Source organism: Mytilus californianus, unplaced genomic scaffold, assembly GCF_021869535.1.
Source record: "Mytilus californianus isolate M0D057914Y unplaced genomic scaffold, xbMytCali1.0.p SCAF_29, whole genome shotgun sequence".
Lineage (NCBI taxonomy): Eukaryota > Metazoa > Mollusca > Bivalvia > Mytilida > Mytilidae > Mytilus > Mytilus californianus.
Window position 1 is genome coordinate 1,020,945 of NW_026262678.1, and position 27,741 is coordinate 1,048,685.

General features: G+C 32.3%; 1 protein-coding gene across 4 annotated transcripts in view; it reads left to right on the forward strand.

The window, feature by feature from the left end:
- The first annotated feature begins 3,307 nt into the window (after positions 1 to 3,307).
- Positions 3,308 to 27,741, forward strand: part of LOC127732859 (protein nervous wreck-like) — a 73,480-nt gene continuing 49,046 nt past the window's right edge. For all 4 annotated transcript variants that reach the window (XR_007996458.1, XM_052242044.1, XM_052242046.1 and 1 more), the window contains exons 1-4: positions 3,308 to 3,396; positions 3,492 to 3,589; positions 6,227 to 6,272; positions 23,041 to 23,126. Coding sequence is in view for 3 of the 4 variants with exons in the window: in XM_052242044.1 (XP_052098004.1) it covers positions 3,373 to 3,396; positions 3,492 to 3,589; positions 6,227 to 6,272; positions 23,041 to 23,126 (254 nt within the window). In the remaining variant the exon portion in view is untranslated. The remainder of the gene's footprint in view (positions 3,397 to 3,491; positions 3,590 to 6,226; positions 6,273 to 23,040; positions 23,127 to 27,741) is intronic.

The window sequence follows — 27,741 nt, forward strand, 5'->3', positions numbered from 1 at the left end:
AGTCGGGAACTATAGCTACATCGGATTCAAACGGTGCTGCAGTACGTTTCGATATACGTATGCAACAATATTTCAGTATTTTAGTAAATGGTTTTGTGAGTATATATCGAGTGAGTATATATCGATTAGACAGCTAAATATCAGTACAAATGAACGAATAAAAGCATCCAAAGAGGTAAGCACATACTTAATTCATCCTTCCATTTTCTATGGAGACTGATTGATCAAAGAAGAGGGAATAGCGATTGTAATAGAACTTAAGGTTTAAAAATTGTCATGTACATCTCACACAAACGGGCGCAACTAGTGGAGCAAGACCTGCTTACCCTTCCAGAGCGCCTGAGATTGCCCCCTGTTTTTTGGTGTGCTCGTGTCGCTCAGTCTTTGGTTTTCACTGGATATAGCCATTTTACTTGCTGATAAGTAAATTTTCAGTTTTGTACAGTAGTTTTCGTCCACCAAGTGTCAATAATACTGTAACAATTATAGTTGACTCCTCTGAATAGCGAATGTGAAATCAATCTTGATGGCGCATTTTTTTTTATGTTTATTACCGGCAATTATTTCTTCACTGCTTAAAATGGGGAGAGTTTGCCTAACAGTCCTGGATATTGCTCAAAATAGGCAATTACACTGAAACGTAATTATTCTTTATGTGTTTGCATTTATTGTTGTGCATGAGTATAAATCGGGCCGTTCAATTTCTCTTTTGTTTCACATTTTGTCAAATCTGTGATCTTTACAGCTTTCTTTATGGAGGGTGGTAAAGGGTTATTTTCGCGCAACGTGTTTTGCCATTTTTATTTCACGTGCAGCCGTGAAAAAGGTTCGTTATTCACCGTGTTTCGTGAAATCGGTAAAAAGATCAACATGCAAGAAATTTTTAATTGTTCGTTCTTCGTGAAATGGCAATTTTATTTCGCGTTCTTCCGTGCAGGTACCCCCCTTTACGCCCCTCTTTATGGAATGGGTTTTGCTCACTGTTGAATGCCATACGGTGACCCATATGTTTACATCCTCGTCCTTTGGTCTATGATGGATAGTTGTTACATCGGCAATAATACCACATTTTCTTATTTATCGCATATATATAGTCTTATATCTTTTCGATTCAATAAAGTAAAGTATAGTTCAAGATGGGTTATAGCGATTTAAATTTCAATCACGTAAACATTTGTTGATGACTTCATCTATTTGAAATGTTCTTATTGAAATTTAATTCTGGGAAAACATGGTTTATTTATTACTTGAATATACTTTGGTCTAGCTTTCGGTTACTTCGAGAACTATTAAATCTGTCACCTTGTGTTTTTGTTAGAGTTTTTGTGTGCTTAGTGCCGATCTGATGAGTCCAACCCTTTTCCACATGATTAGTATAGTTCGTTATTATGTTGTGATGTTACACAACTGTCGAATGGTAAGGGTATGTGAGCGCTCATAAATATGTTAAACCGCGCCACGTGCTTCGTGTGTCTGTCCCAAGTCAGGTGTCTGTAAGTCAGTGGTTGTTGTTGGTTGCGATCTAGTTAGACTTTTGTTTGTTTTTCTTAGCATTAACCGAGACATTGGCTTTTTAAAAAATTATTTACATTTTGTCATACCAGTTCTTTTATTGTATGGATTTTCGTCATTTGGTTTCCTTGATATTTGTTTCATTGGCATTCATGCCACATCACTATATTACCAATTTGTTAAGATCGAGAGAAAAACGTTGTGTTGTGAGAGGAAACGCTTATAATTCTGATAGATGTCTTTTTTCTTCTTCGGTTTAATATCAGGAGCGGGTCTTTTATAAACAGTATAGAAGTGATTGTTAAAATTCTTGTAAGCATGATAAGTCTAATCTGACGGCATCTAAATAAAAAAAATCGTGTTTTGAAAAACAAAACTATATATGACACTTAGGGATAATTATCGATTCTTCTTTTTTCATATCATATTTTTATTCATGCACCATATTTGATTGTTACTAGCTGAACGTCCAGTGACAAACATTTCATGCATATTCAGTACGATATTTATTAAACAAAATCCCGGCACGTACTTGACCAAATCCAATTTTATACTAAAGATACAGAACTCTTTTTGTTGTTCTTTATCGCAAAGTCACAGAGGGACACCGAGATAAAAAAAATCGCCGGAAGTTATTTGTTTGGGTAAACGTACAGATCGAAAGAGAAAAGTAAAGTAGAATATGTAAGATGTAAGTAAAGGTAAGTGTATGAAAAAGTATGTACTATGAAACTTGGAAGGCAAATTCACGCAATTTCATTGGACAAGAAGTTGTGAGTATGTGCTAAAAATAAAGTCACCGTGACTGTAGATATGAGAGTATACATCTCAAGCACGGGTTACACTTACCAGCTCCACACAGCACGATACATTATCTATTAATTTAATGGAAACGAGTTGATATATGTGCACGAACATGACCAAACCCATAGCAAAGCCATCGCACTTGTATTGCTGTCCTTCAGTGAGGCCTTCAACACGGAGCAAACGTTCACACCTCACTACAACTTATAAGGACTAGTCCAAGCTAAAATGCTCTGACGTCTGACGACCTTTTTTAAACTTGTTTATTCGTGGAGAATTGAAAAAATCCGTCGAAGGAAGACGAAAAATGCCAAAAGAAGAAATGAAAAACAGACAAACAACACTGAGTAACGAAATGCTACACTGAAAGCCGGAGTGGACAGTCAGTAGGTGCTCCGGAAGGGTAGCGGCAATTCCTGCTCCAATAGTCACACCCTTTTTATTGCTCATGACATGTAAAACTTTGCGATAAGTTGCTTCTAGGAAAGAAGGCTGTATTGTGGCTACGGCAATTGGATCATATGATTATCCATGGTCATATATGACTGAGACAGATATTCCGTACGTAACGGCGGTCAACTCGGAATTATTGTTTTGCAAAGATCTCTAATGGATTTCTTTTGAACTCTGTGCGAAATCACATTTTGACAACTTTCTCGGCGCCAAAAGGGCAATCTGAAATCATCTGGACTTTATACTAGATTTATTTATTATTCGTGTAGGAGATTTATTGCTATTCTCTCTTTTTCCTTTATTTTTTTTAGGGGCGGGTTTATCGGAAATCAAAGTTTCTTTCGTCCTTCCAGTTGTATAATTGTACTTTCTGAAATTCGTCTATAAGTATTTAGAAATTCAAATTAAACAATATAATGTTAATCATAACCTAAATCTAAAATAGAAACCGTCTTTACTTAGAAGAAAACTCTGAGCCGGAAACAATTCAATAACATTTCGTAATTTGTGAATGAGTTACAAAACTTCCGGTGGGAGGTGAACAGAACGGCCACAACAATTTTGCCAGAATGGCGTGGTAACTGACGATCGGCATAAATATATATGATGCAGCCACCTCCTAGAAAGGTACTGTCAAATTAATCAGAAATACATGTAACGACTGATACATGTTGTTAAAATTCGATATCCTTCAATTATAACTTTACATCCTTTTTTTGCAGGTAAAACACGCTGCCGTTTTGAAAAACATTCATTCAGAACAGGTATCAAAGCTCCAAGCAAAACATCAGCAAGAATGTGAATTACTGGAAGATATCAGGTATGTAAAATTATGTTTACCTCTAATTTTTATCATTATTATCTACAAAATGTCCTTAAACAGCTGATTGCTGTGACGTTTTCTGTTGACACACGCCCCCTAAATTATTATGTCAACAAGCGCATTAGAGGAGAAAGTTTTGTTTCAAAGAATGCATTTAGCAGAGATTTAAAAGATTTAACCATACATATGATCTGAAATGTTATAATTTTATTTAAAGTTATAATGATTATATGTAAATAAAACCTTACTTATTTTAAAGGTACATCTACACAACTGATCCTGGTTATTGACCTTTTATTTACCATGTTTACAACACAGTTTACATTAATTGTTTATTTACTAATTACATTACACACATGTATACGTTCAGGTAAATGAATTATCAAATTATTAAAAATAAAGAAAAAGGATTAATTGCACCAATGTGTTTGCGACTCTTTGTACATGTTGTAGTTTTTTGTTGTTGTCAATATTAAATATTTAGTTTGTATGTTGACAAAATTACTACATATGTCATGTACATGTATATCTTTAAAACACACTAAGGATTAATGAAATGAATATTACATTTTGTGATGATAAATTTTATTTTCTCACTTTTTAGATGAAAGATGAATGTGTATCATTCTAGAATATGTATTTTAATGAATGATAAATTCATGTTTTTCTTAAAGTTTCTGAACAATTCTAATAGGTACAAATTCTAGTGCCAAGTCATTGACCTAAAATTCTTGTACACAAATATCAGCTAACATACAATGTTCATGTATTAATAATTTCTCTGGTTGTGATGCTTTAGCCATTAATTGATCTTCGATCCATATCTGTTACTGTTGGAATGGGGTTACAATTGAAAAAATAATTAAGAGCTCGATCAGCTCATCATGTTCATGTGTACCAGTAGTTATTTGTTAGTCTTGTCTTGCATGTGCATCCGTCAAATTAATTTTAAAAGGTAAGATCGTAAAACAATAAAAATTCAAAATGAGGAAATAACAGTCTAATATTTATAACCTTAAGGGTTGTTGTCTTGTTTGTTGAAAAAGGAAAAAAAGGAATACAAATGTCCATCAGAGCACTTCAATCTTGAGGACAAAAGGGCGACTGTCTAAGAAGTCAAACCTAAATAACATGTACATTTTATACCAAATTATTAAACATACAATTTATAAAGGTAACTTCATTTGGTTCAATATGTAAAACGAATAATAATAAAAAATACATGTACATCATAAACTTGTACCAAACAAAACACTTTTGTGTTAAGGCATTTGATAAGGGACATCATGATCTGTAAACAATTGTTCATGTATATTCAGATTAAAACTGTACATGTATGTATGGAATATGTACAAACAATGAACTATAGCCTGTTGAATACTCTTGTAATATTTGCCACTGGACAACATCCACTGAAATGGTTGTCTGGTTAAAATAATCCCAGATTTAATTAATAATCAAAATTTATTATTATTTCTTATTTTCTTTGAAATCGTAACTTACATGTATATTCATGTATATTATATACTTATTGAATAATATTACTGTGAAGGTTAAATATTTGTTGACTAAGATTTTTGTGGTATTTTTGTAAATTTGCTGGTTCATGGTTTGTCGAATTTATTGATGGTTTTAGGCTATGCACTTGACAAATCAATGCACATAATTTTATGGGTATTAATATAGGTGGTTTGTTGGTGAGTCACTATTTTCAAACTTCATGATAATGTATTTTGACATTTAGTCCATACATTTTTTTATATCTGATTTTACAGTTTTTTACCATTGTACCAGGGTCAGTCATTAATATTTTTTAACATCAATTATGATGAAAGAAACTGTCTTCCAGGCGAGAGGGTCTGGATGGGGGGTCTCTCATTTCTTTATCCTTTGTTCTTTTGCCTATTTTTCTCAACCCTATCCAGACCCTCAGGCTACTAATAGTACCCTCAAGCTTGGGGATGATTGGCCCACCAACCGTTGATCAACCATGACCGTTGTAACGTTTGCATTAAATGTATTAAAGCAAATTTTGTACATATATGTACCTTTTATATATACCCAAATATGTATCAGGTGAACATACATGTAGTAAACAAATTATGCCTACATGACATTTTACATGTATATAGTATACTAAAAACTGAAGTATTTAAGAATCTTTGATACTACAATATATACATTGTTCACAGCCATGACAGCACCATACAGGATGGCTTAGTAAAAAAGTTACTCTTGGTGGTTTCAAGTAAATCACAGTAATATCACTCAGATTTATAACCTCCTCATATATGTCCTATTGTACATGTTGAAAATATAAGAGATGTATACATGTAGATACATAATAAATATAATTTTATAGCAAACCACACAGGTTCACAACATACAATGTAGTAGGTCCAAGGTCCTATGTCTGTTTTTTTCTGGGAGAGGACTTTACAATTTTTAAAAAGTACAAAAATGAGGCTTTATTCAGGACCTTTGACTTTCCAAAGGAGGACTTTTCACTTGAAAATTCAAATGATAATCATTGATACAGGACCTTTCATATTGAAAAGCAGAATTTGAACCCCTGGAACCACCATCAATCACCAGCATTCAAATATTAATTATTTTATTTATCTTTTTTTTTAGGAATTTTAGCAGACAGAGATCAATAATAGAGAAGGATTATGCACAGGTAGGTCATTTATTTACATTTATTTACTGTCAATCACCTTTTTCTAGCTTTATCCATGCCAAGCCAGGGGAATTTTCCTGATTCAATTTCTTAAACAAAATTCATGTGCTTTAATTATTATGCATTGTTGGTGTTGAGGGATTCAATGTGAAACTCCTTTTCCAACACCCTTGTGTGGACTACAACCCTAAAGGTTGACAAGGGTTTAGAAATATGACCGCCTGAACTCCACCCATCCAATAGTAAAATTCATTCTAAAGGGGCATCCATTTTACTATAGTACCCACAATGTGTGAATATGCAACAATGAACAGTTAAATGGGAAAGTTAATCTTGATGGCTCTTAAGTGCCAGACTCTCTTGCACATAAAAAACCCTCTTTCAGCTTGCAAAAACTCCTTGGGCCTTTATTCCAGGTGGAGCCACTTTCCAGAGCATACCTATTGTATTTATTCATGAATTTGCATGTAATATTTGCCACTAGAGTTACAATTTATCAATAAAAGAGAGACAATAAATATTGAAAAAGCACTTATATAATGTTTTCATGTTTATAATCTGCCATTTTTCTTATGTTGACATTTACACCAACAACAAAAAAGAGATGAAAATGATCAATTGTCAATGAAAAGGCATTTTTTTGGTTGTCTTTTTTTATGACCCTTACATGACAAGTTTTGACTAAATTTCGTATTATGTCGAAGATAGGTAGAAAATATAAACATAAAGAATGATAAGCAATACACCATATATTTTTGATCATGTTGATAGGTGAATGCTTTAGGCTCTTAGGGCCTCTTGTTATCTTTCAATGATCAGAAGAAGCTTCTGTTTTCTGTCTTGCTTCTTGTTGTTTTATTTATTGATACAAAGTCTTGGTCCTGTGAGCCTCTTGTTGTTAATGATAGTACATTTGTACGAAAAAGCATCAGTTTTAGTCTGCTTTCTATCGTTTTATTTATTGCTACGAAGTCTTGAATTACATTGGTGTAGTTTATTAGAAAAATGAGGACACCATAGTTAAGTGCCCTTGTAATTAGAACACCATGGTTAAGTACCCCTTTAATTGCTACAAAACAGCTTATTTTGTGCTTAATGTCTCTCTTGATAATCATGTTATACCTTTTAATTATTGTATTCTTCTGTTATTGATTTGTGACCTTTATAGAGTGAATTTCTCTGGGGTTATTCAAGTAGAGAGTGTGGATTATAAAGTAAAATGGGTTCTATTTTTTCGCTAAAAATGAAGAAGATTATAAATGTTTAGCAATAATAAAGTTTTTTTAGGAATGTATACTTAATACATATAATAAAATGACATTGTCAACTCTAAAAAAGAGCTGTGAATTTGAAAATAACAATTCCAAGATACAGTTATTATACATTGTATATATCTGACTTTGCAGTTCTATAGATCAAGACAAAAAAGGTACAACAATAAAGCTGGTGTAAATTAATTTAATAGTTCAGGAGAGAATAGGAAATAATAAATTTCAAGCTGTCTAAAACTCTAAAATATACATGGAACTCCTGTAGAGCAGGTGTAGCACAACTGTGTTTTAAGGTGTAACCATGTTTTTGAATGCATTCATTCATGATGTATGTGCAAAGATACTGATATAATGTACATAGTTGTTATATGAAACACAATAGCAAAGCTTCATATTTGAACCATGAAAATTTAGTGATATTCCTGCACAGTATACTGAAAATATGCAGTCATTAATCAGTCAAAAAAATTTGGTTTTGTGCTTTAAGTTTTAAATTGCCAATATTCATTTACTTTGAATTTGTAGGGATATTAAATATATGAAAAAATTCCATTGCTCTAAATTAAGTTAAGCACAATGAGAAATTCTACTGTCTAAAACAAATACCAAATTGTATTGCAGTTTTCCTGTATATAAACGTCTGCGTTAAATATATATCTATAAACAGTGAATTAAGTTTAAATGTATTTCTATATTTGTCAGTTTCTTTTATTTGATAAAATAAATTCATTTCAGTAGACAAAGTTAGTTCTATAAAAGCCAATTATAGGAGACATATACATTCTCTTAAAACAAATAATGTAAAAAGGACTATATAAACCAATAAAATACAAAAACTTAGATTTTTAAGCCAATTACAGTTGATAATGCAGTTTGGAAATTCTCTTAAAACAAAAAAATGTAAAAGGACTACATTGTACAAATGTATATACACAGATAAAATGTAAAAACTTAGATCTTTAAGCTAATAAAAGTTGACATGCAGTTTGGAAATTCTCTTAAAACGTAATGTCCAACTAAAATGTCTTGTTTATGAATATACACAGATAAATACTGCAATCGGATTCACCATCATGTCTATTGCTAAGACTTTTAAGATACAGAGAGCTGTTCTTATTTTCTAAATTGATTTCTATGGCTATAGTATCTTAATTGAATTTCTATTATTGATGGTACCCAAGAGAAATGTAAAATAAAGATATAAGTCTTCTTTATTAGATCTGCATGGACAATAATTTGTTTGTAAAATAGAAATAAAATTAGGTAACTTGTAAATGGACATGTTCAATTGCTTATGTATGTTTTTTTGTGTGCATCACCATATTTATAATATTTTATTACTGTAGCTTTTAAAAGCTCGTTGTTTTTATGTAATGCATAAAAAGTATACTGGAATCGACTAACATATTTGACAGCACAAAAAAAACAACACCAACCTACGACCCCCCCGCCCCCAAAAAAAAGAATCAATTGCTTGTATGTCTTTTTTGGAAGCATTATATATATGTACAATAAGTTATTAATGTAGCTTTTAAAAGCCTGTTGTTTTTACGTAATGCATTAAAAGTATACTGCGAATTAACTTACATATGACAGCCCAAAAACACCAACCAACAATACTTGAAAAAAAAAGGATCAGTTGCATATGTATATTTTTTTGGATGCATTACATATGCAGTATTCTCCTCAGGGCCTTTTAGCATCTTGGTAATGTGATGGTATATTGCTAGGATGTTATGCTGTCTGAAATGATTTTCTTATAGATAGTGTTATGGATGTGATGCTATAATTTCTAGAAACAAGATGGTATTTAATAATTCCCTTTTAACAGGATGCTATTTGAAGGTTGTGGGGGGAACGCTGATATGTACAATAAGTTTAATAATAATTAAGTAGCTTTTAAAAGCCTGTTGTTTTTACGTAATGCATAAATAGTATACTGGAATTGACTAACATATTTGACAGCACAAAAACACCATCCTACAATACCTTGCCCCTCTGAAAAAAGAACCGAAAAAGATAAATGAAGACCAACATGTATATGTCAAGATAGTTTGATTTTGTTTTACATGCTCACTTAAACTCTCCCCTCTTTTTTCCCAGTTGCGTATTACATTGCATTTAGCTGCTGTTGGAACATAAAGAGTTGTGCTGTGGCTTAAATGTTAACTTATTTCATTTTCCCTTTTATTACCTCTATCTTGCTTATTCTAAAAAATAAAAACACTTTTATTTATGCTACATTCCTTTCAGATTAACTGAAAAATGGCTAAGAAATCATTTAACAATTTTCTTTTATGGATTTCTAACAAACACACATTTTCCAATATAAATGAAAGAAACAAGACAATATAATTAACGGTAATGATACAATTATTGATGGAAAAACACTTTAGTCATTTATTTTCATGAAACAATTGCTAGCTGATCGCTATGGAGTTATTTGGTCCTAAAATTATATCAGCTAAACGTATTACTGTTTTTGTTTTCTGCGTTTCTAAACGTAACAACATGTTCAAGGTCAAATTGTCTCCATTTAAATCTTTCTAATGAATTATTGCAAAAGTTATACACAAAAGAAAAAAGAAAATTATTTGTGTATGTTGAATAGAAATCCAATTTTGTACTGCAATATTGTGCTATTTAATAAGCGCAGTCAAATTGCATTGACTATAAATATAAATTTGTGATGTATTCAGTCCATATAACATCATGCTTGAAGTACTGTGTTTTTATGTTGCCAGCTTCAATTAGAAATTGTTTTTTACCAAATTATTTTATTTGAAAAAAAATAAAATAACAAAAATACCGAAATCCAAGGAAAATTCAACAGAGTCACAAAGAGAACTGTTGAACTATCCATAACATCGAAATAAAGAAATTTTATTTGTACTTTGCTCAAAGCAGGATAGATATGCTTTTCAAAGCCTTGCATTCTTCCTGTTTCTGAATTAAGTTGTGTAAAAATAAATATTTTTTGATACAAATGTACAATGTAATTGTTCTTATATTTACCGTATTGTCATAATTATATAAGGATGATTTTTGTTGTTAAAAATATCACTAATTTTTTTTTTTAGGGACAAAAATCATCCTTGCGGAATTATGACAATAAATATTAGAACAACTAAATCTAGTGATATTTATATGAAAATTAATGCAGCCATGAAATCATAATTTATATGAATACATGATTGATTTTGGTGACATGCTTAATATTTAAAAATAAAATAGGTATACCACATGTAAATTTTTTTTTTTGAAGCTACATAATGTTTAAATGATCTATCATGATGTATTACTCCTTGGGTTTGTAACATTTGCTGTCTATTCATAGAATTATTGCATCAAGTCCTGAGATTAAATGGTTTATCCTTCCTTCATGATTTTGTGCAATCATCCATGAAATTAGTTTCAATATGGCATAAACGAAATGGACAGCCATAAGTAATCTTTTATCCATTTCAAAGAATAAATCAGAAAGGTCATACCAGAGGTGAGGGGGTGGACAGGGGTAAGGGAACATGGGAATGAAGGTTCAGGAGTCAGGGGTTGTGAACTGGGGAAATAGGGGTATGCAGGAAAAAAATTTGACCAATTTTTGTCTGGGAGTATCAGATGGGAGTAGGGGTGGTAGGAAGTGGGAACCAGTGACCCACCTGTCCACCCCCTCAGAGGTTACATGATGATTAGATAGGAAAGTGTAGGAGGAATATATAAAAAAGCATTAAGAAACATGATAAACTTTTCTCTTGAGTAGAATGACAATCTAAGAAGAAATAAATACTGTTACTTGTTATCTGTTTTATTGTTTATTTGGGTTGCTGTCTCAAACCAACAATTAGCTGCACAGTGTTTTGATCTTTCCAAAGACAGGTTGATTTATATATAGGATTAAATGGCCTCTTTGAAATTGTTTGAATTATAAAAAAGTGAGTTTAATAATTGTCGACCAAATATTTAAAATGACAAAAGGTATTTAATATTTATTTTTAGTTCTTTTTGAATAAATTATTCATTGATTCAACCTAGATCTATCTTGTTGATATACGATGTCAGATGTTTCTTATTTCAATTTGGATTTAAGTTATTTTCGTTCAAATTAAAGCAAGGAGAAGAGATTTGGGAAGTATTTATCAACAAACTTTATTTTGTTTGAAATGTTCTTAGGTGAAAAATGAGAAACAGATATTGCACAAGGGCTTGATGTATATTGAAAATGTCTTAATTGAAACAGAACAGATCGAATTCTTATTCTAAAATAACTTTTTGTAATTTATTTTGTTAAAGGGTGAATGTTACTTAGGTCATTAAGAAATTCTTACATCATTTAAACTTATTTTGTTAGATTGAAAAAAAGAAATATTTATTAAGGTTTTACAAATTATCTCTATAGTTATCAAATTATCTAAATGTATTATTTAACTACCTTAGGTTGCAAATCCCTCTTGCATAGCAAAACCTTAGAATTTTTGGCTGTCTTGTTAAAGCAAGTTTTTGTTTTTTTGTTCTTTGTTTTTTCTATGACTATACATTGTATATATAGATTCCTAAATTGACTGATTATTCGAGAAATTTATGATGCACCTATTAAAATCAGTTTATATATATATATATGTTTTCAATTTAGACTTGTGTATATAAGTCTAAATTGAAAACAACGTTCAAACCTATGATTGAGTTGGATAAAAATCCACAATTTTTATAGGTGTGCATGCAAAAACAAATTTCTTGGTAAAGGGTTCTTTAAAATACAGCACAAACAACATTTTCCAAAAGACCAAAAAAGTGAAAAAGTATATTTAAACAAAACTCATTTGACTAACAGGTTGAACAACGGATGTTCTTAAACCCTGCTGACTGCCGTTGGCGATTGCCAAATAAACAGATCACAAGATGTAACAAAATGGATCTTTATTATTAATTTAATACCAAACAGAAAACAAATATATACCGGTATATATATTTTCCACAGTTATTCAGTATATACCGGTATATATATATGTATGAATAAAATAAGTCTTTTATATAACCCTAAATATTTTACTGTGTTTTCACACTGTGTACTTTAGTGTCCAGTGTTATTATATTTTTTTAGTGTTGACTCTTTCCTAATTTCAGACACAAACCTATAGCACCTCTAAGACACAATTGTTGTCAGATTTTGGTTCTCTGGACATTGTTTTACCCTTCCAATCTCTAGGATTTTCCCCATTGTACCATTGTACACAAGTATTGGTTTAGCAGTTAATGTTTACATTTCATCCTCCCAAACATTACTTCAATCACATATTAAGTGCTGAGGCCCATTGATTATATGAGGGTCTGGATGGGGGGTTCTTTAATTCTTTCTTCTTTGTAGGGCATTTGTCTTTATCTTTAAAAAGAATGCTTATTCTGTAGAATTCTTATGAATATGTTAGTACATTGTACTATTAAATTTTCATGTAATTTGTTGATTTCTTTATTCTGCACTTTTATTTTTGTAATCAGTATAGTATTACATGTACATTAGATTCTTTTATTTTCCACAGTTATTCATTATACTTTTGCACACCATTATCATGGATTATGTTATATAGATACAATGGATAAGCGTGGATTCTTGAAAAAGAAACCATGAGCCCGGAGGGCGAATGGTTTGTTTTTCATGAATCTACGCTTATCCATTGTATCTATAACTTAAACTATTGTGTTAATTTCTTTTCAAAATTAAAGCCTTTTCTTAATTAGAAGGTATTGTAAGTGAGTTTAAATAACCATGTTATCGTGTCCAACGATGCATTGATAATTCTCAGATCACAATTAATTGGTTAACAAAATACAAATATAACACTTCTACCTTTAAAGATCTTTATATTATCAGGCATCTGAATATTATCTGTTTTTACAAAATAAGACATATTCGAACTTATTTCTAATAAAATTGAGAACGGAAATGGGGAATGTTTCAAAAAGACAACAACCCGTCCAAAGAGCATATACAAAGTATATATAATAAGTATGTTACCGAAATTTCTAGCACTCTAGGCACATCACGATTTTCTAGCATAGGAATTTGCGAACAAATGTTTGTAAAATTATGTAGTAAAACAGATGAAAATCATACTATATTTATACAACAAAAATTGACAAATAGAATGTAATAATTTTTGTTTCAAACATGTGAAATAGCCAATAATAATCCAAAAAATAAACGGTAAAACACGCTATTATTACTAAAATATCCACTTTAACATGCAAAATTAGAAAAAAAACAGAATTGGGACAACAGAGATAATACAGGGATTCGAACCTAAACCGACAAATCCCTATCTTTTAACTCGTTGATTTTAAGCATGCTAACCTCGCGGCTACCAACTTATACTATACGACTGCCCATTGTGTATATATAAAGGTACAACCCCTGTGTGTCCGATGTTCATTTATATATATAAAATAGACATCTAAGTTGTAACCCATTGGTAGCCGAGAGGTTTCGTCGATGTGTTGATGTCAGTCATTCATAACAGATTTCAAGGAAGGGTTCGATTCCCAGTGAAGGCATATACAAGTTACAAAAGTAAGTTTTTAAATTAAATCCATTAGTGAACAGAAATCAGTAAATTAGCCAATTCAAACTTAATGAAATTAGGCACACAAAGGAAACAATTGAATATAATTTGGTGAGTCCATTTCTGCGGCAGATGTAGGAAGCGTTGATTCTAGAAAAAGAATCCACGGTAAATGAATAGGCTGACGTCACCACAATGGTTTAATCTCTATTCATTATATTTTTTGCACATTTTACTCTTTTCATTACTGTAAATTCAGAAATTATTGCGTGCATTTAATATTGCGATTTTTGAAGAATGGACAAAAATGCGAGAGTAATTATTGCGATTTCAGGAAAATCTACATACTGATGTATTTATCAGATATCTGAATGAGTTCTAATTAATGCGAAACTCACCTAGTCGCATTATTCGCATAAATAAAAACTTCACAATAATTTCTGAATTTACAGTATATTTTTTGCGCATTTTTCTCTATTCATTATATTTTTTTGTCATTATTCTCTATTCTGTAAACCCCATCCAGACCCTCATATATAGTTAGGTCTAAATGATATCTTCTCTATCCCATCATTGATTTATCACTGTTTTCATTCATAGAAAAAAGAAGATCAATTAAATCTTTATACTTTACTGAAACTGGATCAAGGTTTAGGACAATTAGAAAAGAGGTAATCTGACTTCAATAGACAATTGATATTCTCAGGAGAGCATCACTGTCTTGAAACCTAAGATTGCTCTGAAGCAAAACCTGTTTTGTGGACTGGTTAGGAACATGGGATTGGAAGGTCATAACCAGTTCCAAAACAGGTTGCATTATTAATGTATTTAGATATAAGAGCATCAGACTACATGTAACTGTTTGTTTATTTCCATGAAGTACATTTTTGTTCCATTTTTATGGACATGATGGAGTTGAAGTTGAACAGAATTAAGAGTTCCTTGAATCAGACAGGGGAACCATCTTGAATTTTTGTCAACTTTGCACCCATGCAATCCAAATGTGGATAGGTTAAATTAGAAAATCAGACGGAGCTGTATATGAAAATAAGAAGATGTGGTATGATTGCCAATGAGACCCAAGTTGTTTCATGTGCAATCACCACATCTTATTATGTTATATACAGCTCCATAGGATTATCTGAGGCTCTCCACCAGAGACCAATTGATATAGAAGGTTAGCAGTTTTAGGTCACTGTATAGTCCGTATGTCTAAAAGAAGTTTTTTGTATGATACTGAAATTTGAAAAATGTATTTCAAGGGGGCAATCATATCTGTGATTGCTATAAAAATAGATGCTATCAAAATAAAAAGAATTTTACATCCTGGTCTGGAAAATGATCACTGTGGTTTATTTATGAAATTTTGTATGCAATGTATAAGCATTTGCATATCTTATTTCCACAGAAATTATTTGGCCCAGTAAATGTACAGTCAGTCATGGTTCATTAACTTTGAATACTTTGCATATTTCACATTCACATATTTTAATTCCAAGGTATGCATTTTTCTATCAAATTACATTCAGGCATGACATATCTCTGTGTCAACAATTATTTAATCAACAAATTCCTTAAAAGAAACCATATCTAAAATAAGGCTTGTGTATTATTGGAAAGCTATACATTGTAGATCATACTCTGTCATTTTGGATGATAGACTTTAGTTATATCTTGGATACAAATGATTGGAAAAAGTCATCGCAGCACTTTGTATAAAGGCACAATTAATTGGTTTATTTGATTTTTTTTAGGTCTGTGATTCCATCAGTGAATATTAACCTGATTTAGATAAATATTTGGACAGGCCATTGATTTTAATTAATGAACCGTTTTCTTGGTTACTTATAATGCTAGGTTATTTAAAGGATGATTTGTTTTTGTTTTGATTGTAACATTAAATTTTTGGTTATTTTGGTGTCAATACTTCAGTATTGTGGAAATGGTGTGTATTGTGTTGTGGTATTGAATAGCCATGAGTATCTATTTATATAGTTAGGAGTACTTTAAAAAAAAAATTGGGAACAAAAGTTATGTTGTGACTTTGGTAAACTTTAAGGCTTCATGTTGCTGTAATTCCATATACTTCTCATTGAAAAAATTCCTTCAAAAGAATCATGCCTTCCAGTCATAAAACTTTCTAGTATGATAATCATACTCAAACTCAGAAATCAACCAATCAGAATACTGGATTTGGTCACAGTTTCGAGCACAAATTTTGTACTCCAGAGTACTGAGTAAAGTTATGACGGAGAGCCCAGATCTACCATTACAAAAATCATATCTTATTTATAAGAAAACTCAAAAATGTTATGATCTAATATGAATAGGTTGGTATTATAATATTTGTTTTTCACCAATGAAATATGATGTAATTGGAACCTCATGTACCGGTACTTGTACACATTATTTTCCACACTGTAGACTAATTAAGGAAGGCCAATGACCGAGTGTTAATTTGTTTGTAATACTGTTCAGCCATGCATGCATTTCATATTTGAACTATTTTAAAATATGGTACATGTAAATAGCTGATTAACGGATTTGAATTACTGTTTGTATATAAGATTAGTTTGTGGTCTGAACTTTACATTCTTTATATACAGTGAAACATCTCTTTTAGGAACTCTGATAATCTCTGTTAAATTAATCAAATTAAAGCCTGACATCTATTACAGACACCTGTCTTTTTGAGTTCTTCTTCAGTATTTGTATGGTTTGTTTTCTGACTAATGGGAGGTACATATAAATCCCATGTCTTCTGTCAGGGTGCCACGGCCTTGCTGGCAGAATGGTTTAAGTACTTCATCTGCTGGGATCACTAGCCTGTCAACACTGAGGTTGATAGTTTGAACCCTGCTAGGATTGCACTTATCCTGCCAAAGGTTTCTCTACTGGCACTCCTGGTTTTTCCACTGATTAAAAACTGACTGCCACCATATAGCCCATAGTGCTGAATAATAAAGGCAACAGTAGTATACCGCTGTTCGAAACTCATAAATCGATAGAGATAAAAACAAATCCGGGTTACTAACTAAAACTGAGGGAAACGCATCAAATATAAGAGGAGAACAACGACACAACAAAAACACAACATTAAAAATGTAACACATACAGAAACAAACTATAATATAACAATGGCCATTTTCCTGACTTGGTACAGGACATTTTAAGAAAAAAAGGGTGGGTTGAACCTGGTTTTGTGGCATGCCAAACCTCCCGCTTTAATGGCAACGTCAAACACAACACCAAAACGACAACATCACATGACAGGACCACAATACAAATAAATGGGAGAACATATAGGACAAAGAAACACACAAATAATAGCTTACAAAAGGTACTAGGCTTAAAATTCAATACGCCAGACGTGCTTCTCATCCACACAAGACCATCCAGTAACGCTCAGATGAAAAAAGCTTGAAAGCCAAAACAAGTACAAAGCCGAAGAGCACCGAGGACCAAAACTTCCAAAAAGTTGCGCCTAACACGGCCAGGGTTTAAAGTGTCATTAAACGCAAACAGTTAATCATTAGTGATCAGGACAATACAGTACACAAAAGATAATTATGTAAAAAAATCTCTCATCCTGGTGTAGAGCTAATCACATGGTTACATTACAAGTGATATACAGTGATGACACTCTAATTTTTGACCCTGTCACATACTTCCTATGTCAAATGCAGAGACATATTTAATGAATTGCCCACAATTACCAACATTCACTGTGAAAAACCAAGACCAAGTGATTTTTAACTGAATCCCTTTGTACATGTATGTTTGTAGAAAAGCCTTTATTTTATCAAAGTTTGATCACTGAAATACATGTAAATTCCAAGCTTGAATCACCCACAATTACCATGGACCATGCATTCACTGTGAAAAACTCAGACCAAGAGTGATTTTTATATGAATCCTTTTGTATATACAGCTGTATGAAAAAGTCTTCATTTTACCGAAGTAAAATTACTGAGTCGTATTCATTTGGTGCTATTTCCTGATGTAATTCAGTTATAAAACAGTTTATCTGTTTATCCCAGGTTTGCATGGTTTTAATGAAATCAGTTTTTACAGGACTCATCCTCACTTTACAAATTCATTTGAACTGAATGAAAATGCGATTATATATTGATACTTTAGGTATTGATTACCAGCGTCTATTTCTTGTCTTGAAACATACATTATTGATAAAAGATACTTCAAAGTTTATGAAATGAAAGTGATTTACGATCCAGACAAAAGGAAGCTCCATATATTGTTGATTTTCTCCAAGATTCTTTGGAAGCTTTTCCATTACCTTTAGAATAACTTTTCATGTTTTCTGGTAATCGTAAAGAATCAGATTTGCACATGAAAAGAATTGAGAAATGACAAACAGTTGTATAAATATCATGACGGATCATAACGAATAAGATTTAGAAAGGAAATTGATAGATTTTAGTATATGATGCCCTTTCACATTATAAGTGCTAAGTCATGTCTTTGTAGGAATCAGACAAATTAACAAATTCTGTAAATAGAAGCGAAAAAATATTATTGAATAATATGCATGAATTATGAATTATGATTCAGATATTGCAGAGAATTATTGGTATATATATTTAGATATAAGAAGATGTGGTATGAGTGCCAATGAGACAACTCTCCATCCAAGTCACAATTTGTAAAAGGAAACCATTATAGGTCAATTTGAGTATGGCCTTCAACACCTAGCCTTGACTCACACTGAACAGCAAGCTATAAAGGGCCCCAAAAATGACTAGTGTAAAACCATTCAAATAGGAAAACCAAGGGTCTAATCTATATAAAAAACGAGAAACGAGAAACATGGTTAAATAAGGAAACTTTTCTGTAAAGGATATGTGCTTAGGTGTGCTTTACTTCAAGTACAAGTGACAATTTTTTTTAAGTTTTTTTTTTTAAATGTAATCATTTGTTTTTATAAATAGTAGAATACTTCACAATGAACGAGATCAGGAAAAGACAATTACATGTAGTTCCTTTTTCTATTTTTTGAAATACATTGTTTCGGGGATTTCATTTTTAGTATGACATGTATGTGATAGAAAGTTAATGTCGCCCCTGAAATATCTATTTTTTTCAATTTTAGCAGTTGTTGACTACCCAAGAGAAAATAAATCTGGGATCCCACTGGAATTCCGGCTGGAATTCCGATGGGATTTCAATTGGGATCCCACCTAATTCCACTGGGATAAAATTTCGGGATTCCCACAAAAGAAGCGGGATCCCGATGTATATCCCGGTGGAAATATACTGGGATCCCACTGGGATATTGTGAGATTTTGATTGGAATATACTGGGATTCCCGGAAAAAAATCGGGATCCTGAAATAAATCCCAGTGGAAATATACTGGGATATTGTGGGATTTTGATTGGAATATCCTGGGATTCCCGGAAAAAAAAACGGGATCCCAAAATAAATCCCAGCAGGATATACATGCACCAATTCCAATTACACGTACTAGACACCACTGGGATTCCTGGTTTATTTATGCAAAAGGATACATGTAAAGTTCTCCTCCTTTCTGTAAATAAATTTGCTGTCTGTACTTCCAACAAGTATTGCTGAGTAAAGGTAACTGGAATCTGCATGCAATCTGTTTATACTATCAAAATTGGCAGCTCCATTTAATCAAATCATTAAATCCCCTAAAAGTATAAAAAAAATCCACAAAGAATCATTTGTTCAAGACGTTTTGAAGCAAAAAATTCAATAGAAATATTATTGCATGTTTATACAGTAGATTGGAAGCCATTTGGAATCAAATTAATTACCCTCCCCCTTTTTTATCCCCTGAAGATAAAAATAACTAGCGACTTATTATTTTCACCAAATAACCATTCACACAACTCAATTAAATTTTTACATACCTACCAGTTATGCCTGTTATGTGACAACAAGATTATTCATTGTTTTTATATATAATATGTAGAGACAACAACATCTGGGTTACCGCAAGGTGATAGTTTTATTGAGTCTACATGTTTCGCCACTTGGTGTTGGTTCACTCGTCACAAATTATTTATTTTTCTGTGAACCCCTGCATCCGCACACGATCCACCTTAGCCGTCCTGCGTTGTAGTTACAACCGTTAGCCTCATGTCTACCGACCAGTTCCATTCTACGACCAACCTCACTGAAGAAACCGCCCATACCTCGAAGAAAAGGAAAACCCGCGAAAAAGAAGACCACCGCAAAACGTACTGAACCGCAGAACCGCACGATTATTGTTGAAATAAACTTGCAACATGGATAGTGTACCACAACCGCAAAATGTAACCAATTCACCACAACTTCCACCATGCCCTACATGTGCGACTACCATACATCTTACAACATTCCCGACGCAATTGGAAGTAGTACCTCTTTCCGAGTGAAGCCTTTTGGAATGGTACGGAATGTCCTGTGAGGTGTTGTCCATTTTGGAAAAGACACTGACAATGCATTATTAACTTTTACTTTCACTTTCATTTTAAAGTTGTCAAATCAATTATTGTGACGTTACGTCTTGTTAACCTTTGTAACCCCATATGCACCGCATTTTATGTACTTCAGTATTTGTTTTCTATGTTTAAATTGTCCTGAAGACGCCACCGTAAGTGGCGAAACATGTAGACTCAATAAAACTATCACCTTGCGGTAACCCAGATGTTGTTGTCTCTACATATTATATTTCCATGAGGTTTTAAGACAACCGCAGCATACTTCGGTATCCATCTTGGTTACTCTACCAGCTTTTCCGTTAGAAGGTGTTGGTTCACTCGTCACAAATTGTTTTTATATGTTAAAATAAATTAATATATTTTCAGTTTATGCTTTCAGACTTTCTGGTGTTGATTTGCTCAAATAAAAACCATAAAAATCATAGTTCCTATATAAATTATATTTATAATCATTATATACACATATACACATGTTAAATTAAATTATTAATGCACTTATCTGAAAATATCGGCATCGGATTCATCTTGATCCTCCATAAATCAGCGTAATCAGATTTTGATGACGTATTTACCAGTACACTAATGTCGAGGTGACAATCTCGCCCCATATTATATCGGCCAGAAGTTGATCTGTCTCCGTAACGGTATTATAAAAATAAATCAAGGGTATCGCATAAAAATATTTATTACTGGCCAGTTTTTAAATATAAGAAAAAAAAAGTTTATTTAATCGGCACAGGGTGCATGCGGATGAACTAGTGGCCGCATTATCTAGGACAGTATTTTCTAGGGTCGGACTGTTCAGTACAATTACAAAAAAAAAACATGTGGTCATGACTTTTTTTACATTTTACATAAGTTGAGAAACCAACGTTTTACGATGTCGATCATTAGCCTATCATTGATATATGCCGGACGACAATTAATAGAAACGCACTTATGTGAACTTGGAAAAAATCATAAACGCCCCAGCGTGTCTGGCAAAACAGCCGTTGACATTTCTCGGACGCCCTGCCATTTTTATCGCGAAAATCTCGGCATTTTTCTGACTTAGAAATACTGTCAAACTGAAATTAAGTGACCCATTAAGTGATTGGCTTCACCTGACAGCTTTGATGTCATACACATTGTTAATAAACACCAATAACCTTTGCTTTATGTTATAAATAATTGTGTATTTCAAAAATGTTTGACAAAGAAGGAAGGCGTCCTGGAAAAAAAAAATAGCCTTGCCATACGTCATAATTATTTGAACTACTAACATGGCTGTAAATGGATAAAAACCATATTTGTTAAAACAATCATGCTAATTGAATAGATCCATATGCGTTTTCAGATTCAGCACTCAACAACTTCCTGTGTACCAAACACTTACATATTTTGGCAAACAAAATTCTGGTTTATGTTTTCCCGTTTCAACTAGAATGGGATCCCGGCTTCAGACAGTTATCCCAAATGGGATCCGAGTTTCAGATATTTATCCCGTTTCAACTAGAATGGGATCCCGGCTTCAGACACATATCCCGAATGGGATCCCAGTTTCAGATATTTATCCCGAATGGGATCCCGTCTTCAGATGCCCATCCCGGCTTATCCCGCCAATTTCACAGGGATTTCATTGGGATCCTGATGGATCCCGATTTCATTTTCTCTTGGGTATTTATGTTGAAAACTATAACAGCTAGTATAAAAGTGTAAATTGCAAAAATGTTCAGCACAACCATGTGACAACAAGATATATCTACCCAGCGAATTTGAAAAAAAACTGTCAACCTGTTTTGGAGTGGGGCTTGAAATATACATTTTTTTCCAAATTTTGCAGTATTTTTATGTCCCTGCAGCAGCAAAATTGGTTTCCGTTCTCTAACTTTAGTTTGCCTCAACCAAATGTGATGGAACTTATACACAATGCTTATAATACCACAAAACCCAGAACAAGTTTGAATTTGGGTGGCGTCACTTTTACCGTTCTAAAGTTATGCCCCTTTACAAATGGAAAAATTTCTGAATTTTTTGTTTCCATTCTCTAGCTTAAGTTTGCCTCAACCAAATTCTATGAAACTTATACACAATGCTTATTACCACAAAACTAAGTTTGAATTTGGGTGGTATCACTTTTACGATTCTTGAGTTATGTCCCTTTATAATGTTATATGCTAGAAGTGGCATCATCTGTGTCCCATGGACACATTCTTTATTTATTTTGCTGTTATTTTGAAAACTATAGGTTAAAATTAATTAAGCATTATTTAAAAAATGATCCACAACACGAAGAACAACTAGTATCTTAATTGTAGAGACAGTGATGGAATGTGGATTTAAATCCTCATTAGCAGGCTGGTATTTTTACATGTGAACATGCAAGTCCAGCAGTTGTGCCTCTTGTTAGGTTGCTGTCTCATTGATGTACAACACACATTTCTTTTAAATCATTTAATTATATCATATATGAAATGTGTGTCATTTTTATTTTTCCAGAGCCTGATGAAATTGACCACAAGCCTTTTGAAAAGAGAATTTTCTGCCACTCCAGATCTTACAACAGATGATGGACAAGAGCATAAGTAAGATTACTATATGAATTAATTTTATACTGTACGTTAATTCAGAAATTATTGCATACATTTATTATTGCGATTTTTGAAGAATGGACAAAAATGTGAATTAAATTATTGCAATTTCAGAAAAAGCTGCATATATAGATATAAGTATCAGATATTATGCAAGTTCTTATTATCGGATACTAACCCAAAAATATTATTCACATTAATAAAAACCTGCAATAATTTCTGAACTTACAGTATATATGTTCTCTACATGAGTGACATTTGTAAATGTCACATTGCTTTTGGATGAAAAATAGAAAAGAATTTAATCATGGATAATAAATGTAAATTTTTGTCTTGTTTCTCATAATGCTAAAGACTAATGAAACATTTGTTTCTCAGGCCAAAGGTATGCATTGTTTACATTTTTTTTCTTTATATACAACCAGTTGTTTGTAAACATATAATTTGTCTTTATATTGAAATTTTTAAATATAGGACCAGACCATTTAACTTAAAAATGTATAAGTAATAAATGTTTATGATAAAGTAACCCATTGGAGAATAGGACAGAGGTCAATTATACCAGTGTTGAATCCCATCTTTCATTGCATAATTACATATATAGCTCCATCATCATGATCATACATGTACATGTAATATCAGTATTTCAATTTTTTTCAACTAGTAATTAATTTCACCAGACTCATCGTCATTGCATTTATTCAGAGTTAAAGCTATTTAAGGAATTTACATATATATAAAAAGTGTTCATGAATAAAGTTTATAGTACATGTACATTGAAAACCATTTTCTGTGAAAAATAGAATGGAAAATTTTGCTTTTTCCATTGGATATGATTGTGAAGTGTTAGATAATGTTATAAGGCAGACCCTACATTTAAAGATAATTTTCAAAGACTTGATTTGGACGGGTTATAAATATTTTTTGATGGCAATGTACTTGTTATCACCTACTACCTGTGTAATAATTGTACCTTTAAAAAATGCAACCTAGTTAAGTGACAATATTGTTGTTATGTAATTATATACCCTCTGTATGGAAAAGTTACAATTTTGTGGTATTTTTAATTTGACTGAATTCACTGAAGGGAAGATGAAGACATTTCATTACTTGAATAATCAGCATCTGATATAAGTTTATTTTTAACAAAAGCACTGTATAAGTTAATTTATGTTCTTATTCAATACTTCAAACGAACATAAAGCATTTACAAAGTAAAAACTCAACACAGTTTTTGGTTATCAGCTCGCCCCGACAGCACAGAAAGCTTATTTTTATTATAAACAATAAACAAATGTCCAATTTGCTGTCATCGACCGCTGCCATCACATATAAACACAATCTACAATAGAAAAATGTTCTATAAGTTGAAGAAAAAATCATTTCGATTTACATACATGTATTTTATCAACTATTTTCTACATAACATACTGATTCACATTCCTATGAAGTCTTAATAAAAGGGGTGGGTGGGTGGGAAAACGAACCTTTCTGTCGGATAGGCGAACCTCGAATGACAATTCTAGATATCTTATTATAATTTTAGCGCTAAAATTCTAGCATGAAGTTATCATGATTGATATAACTTAAACCGGTAATAACTTACTGATGGTCCAATCAAATTAAACATAAACATGTTTTGATTTAAACACACGTGTTAAAAGTAAACAAATACACGTGTTCCCGAGTAACCTTTATAAATACATTTATGTTCTTATTCAATACTTCAAACGAACATAAAGCATTTACAAAGTAAAAACTCAACACAGTTTTTGGTTATCAGCTCGCCCCGACAGCACAGAAAGCTTCGATTGATAAAGAAAGGGACATAAAGAAAAAGGGGGGACAAACAATATAAATTACAATCCTAAATTCTTAGATACTGACAATCTGTTGAGTATACTCTCTTTAACATAACCATCTTTGGCTTTATCACTTTTCCATCTCCCGTGTTTCTTAAACAACTGGTCATCTATTCCAGCTTCTGCCGCGGCAGTAGCTCCTCCTGACCTCAAACTATGTAAGCCAAACTGTTTTTTATCAAGACCTAAACTGTCAAGTGCAGATAACAATAACTCTCTGGCTCTGGTGTAAGAAATATGACTACTCTTTCTAAGTTTGTATATATTCAAAGATTTACAATAACAAATAGATCTAAAAATAAAATCATTCGATTCTTCAGGAATGTTAGCTAACTTTAGATAACGCTGAAGTACATCTACCGGGCATGTAATATTCCCTGTTTTTGAAATGACAACATCTTTCCCTTCCCTATATACATCAGTTTTACTCTTGACTAAATGAAGTGTAAGGTAAGTAGGGGAAAACTGTATATCAGACCTTCTCAAGTTAGCTAACTCGGAGAATCTTAAAAAGCCAGCATAGGCTAATAAACACATACATGCTATTCTTACATCTTTTAAATTACAAGTATTATTAGCATATTTACATACAATATTTTTCAAAATATGCGGTGTGATAGGTTCTTTTTTGACAACTGAATGACCTATTTTTCTATGAGCCCCTTCAAGAACAGATGCAACTAGATTATTTTCACTGGGATCAGCAACGCCAGCTAATTTATGTGCCCATTTTATGGCGTAAAAAGCATCATTTAATTTTGAAACCGATTTTGCAGTTTCAGACAAATGAATTAAATATAAAGAAATATGTAAATGAGATGCTGGCAATGGTGAAAAAGAATATTGACTAGTCCACTTACACCATGAATTGAAGGCATATCTATATTTCTTCTGAGTACTCGCAGCCTTGGACGAAAGAAGGAATTCTGGTAACTGTTTGAACAAACTGCTGAGATCATTATTAGAGGCAACTTGTGAATTAAAGTCTGACCAATGTCCTACTGAAAAAATATCTGAAAAACGTAAAATTGCAATAACATTTTATATACATATACAGAGGACGAATTATTAGCATATTTCAGATTTCTATACACAGTAAAATATAATATATATTCAAATATTTCAACGCCAGCTACAATATCTTTATAGATACTAGGGCCATAAACTGTAAAACAAATTACCATGCCTGCTAAAATATCATTATAGATACTAGGGCCATGTCAAATAAAAAACCAAGCCTGCTACAATATCATTACCGATACTAGGGCCATGTCAACATAAACACCCATGCCTGCTACAATATACATATACTAGGGCCATGTCACAAACAGACCATGACTGCTACAATATATCTATATATATATTAGGGCCATGTCACAAACAGACCATGCCTGCTAAAATATATCTATATATATTAGGGCCATGTCTAAGATGCATCTAGCAAAACAGCCAAAACTGGCGAACCAAACGGTTCAATTCCGAATATCGTATTCTTATTAGAACCTTGCTTATAAATACCATCAGTATTTTTAAACACAATAACATCTTTTACGTAATCTTGATAAATCAGATGTTTATCGAATATCAAAGGCCAGAATGCAGCAGAAATCCACTTAGGCACAACTAACGTGCCTCGAGCTTTACAAGCTATAATGTGTTTAATCGATCGTATCACAAGATTAATTGGTGGAACTAGCCAATTATTTTCATTGGTCCAAACTTGAGAAAATGCATCAACTGCTTCAGAATCAGGTTGCCAAAATAAGGAGTTAAATCTCATAACTTTTCTATTTTCGACACTTGCAAACCTGTCAATCGAATAAGGACCCCACATATCATTTAAAAAATTGAAAAATATATGTGTGACTCCCCAGTCCTCGAAATCAACCATTTTGCTGATATAATCAGCCTTTTCATTTTCTTTTCTGGGAATCCATTGAATGTCAATTGATATTCCTTTTTGAATGCAAAATGAAAAAATAGATTTTGCTATAACATGAAGATTTTCTTTCATACTTCCCGAATTAACAATTTTGACACAATTTTGATTGTCAGTAAACCACTTTATAGTTTTTCCTGTGAAACTATTCTTAAAAGAAAAAAGGGCCAACTCTATAGCTTTCAGCTCTCTCCATGTGGAGCTTTGTACCGTTTCACTACATGTCCACATCTTATGGAAAATCTTATTTTCTAATTCAACGGTGTATGCACCAGCGGCAATATTACTAGCATCTGAGTATATGACAACAGAAGATTTACTGTAATGACATAAATTACGATAGTTAATCATGGTGACATTTTCTAACCAGAACTTTAACTCTGATAAAACCTCGACGGGTTTGTACCCTGTAATGGGAATATCCCACCCAATTCTACTTTCAATTTCCATGTAACAGAACTTTGACATAATTCTAGCCACATTTCCGATTACGGGAGTCATAGAAATAATTCTACCTACAACCTGAGCTAAAGATCTAGCTGTAACATAGGGAAATTTAGCCAAAATTACATTCAATGAGAAAATCAAATCGTCAACTCGACGTTGAGTAATAGATAATTTGTATTCTTTCGAGTTCCAAACTATTCCCAACCATTCTAACTCGGTAACAGGTTTAAAAACAGACTTCTCCTCGTTAATAAGGAAACCAGCATCAATCAAAGACCTTTTTACGAAGGACGATTGCTCATTACATGTATTTTCATCTGGACTCATGCCAAATCCATCATCTAAATACAAAACAACTTTT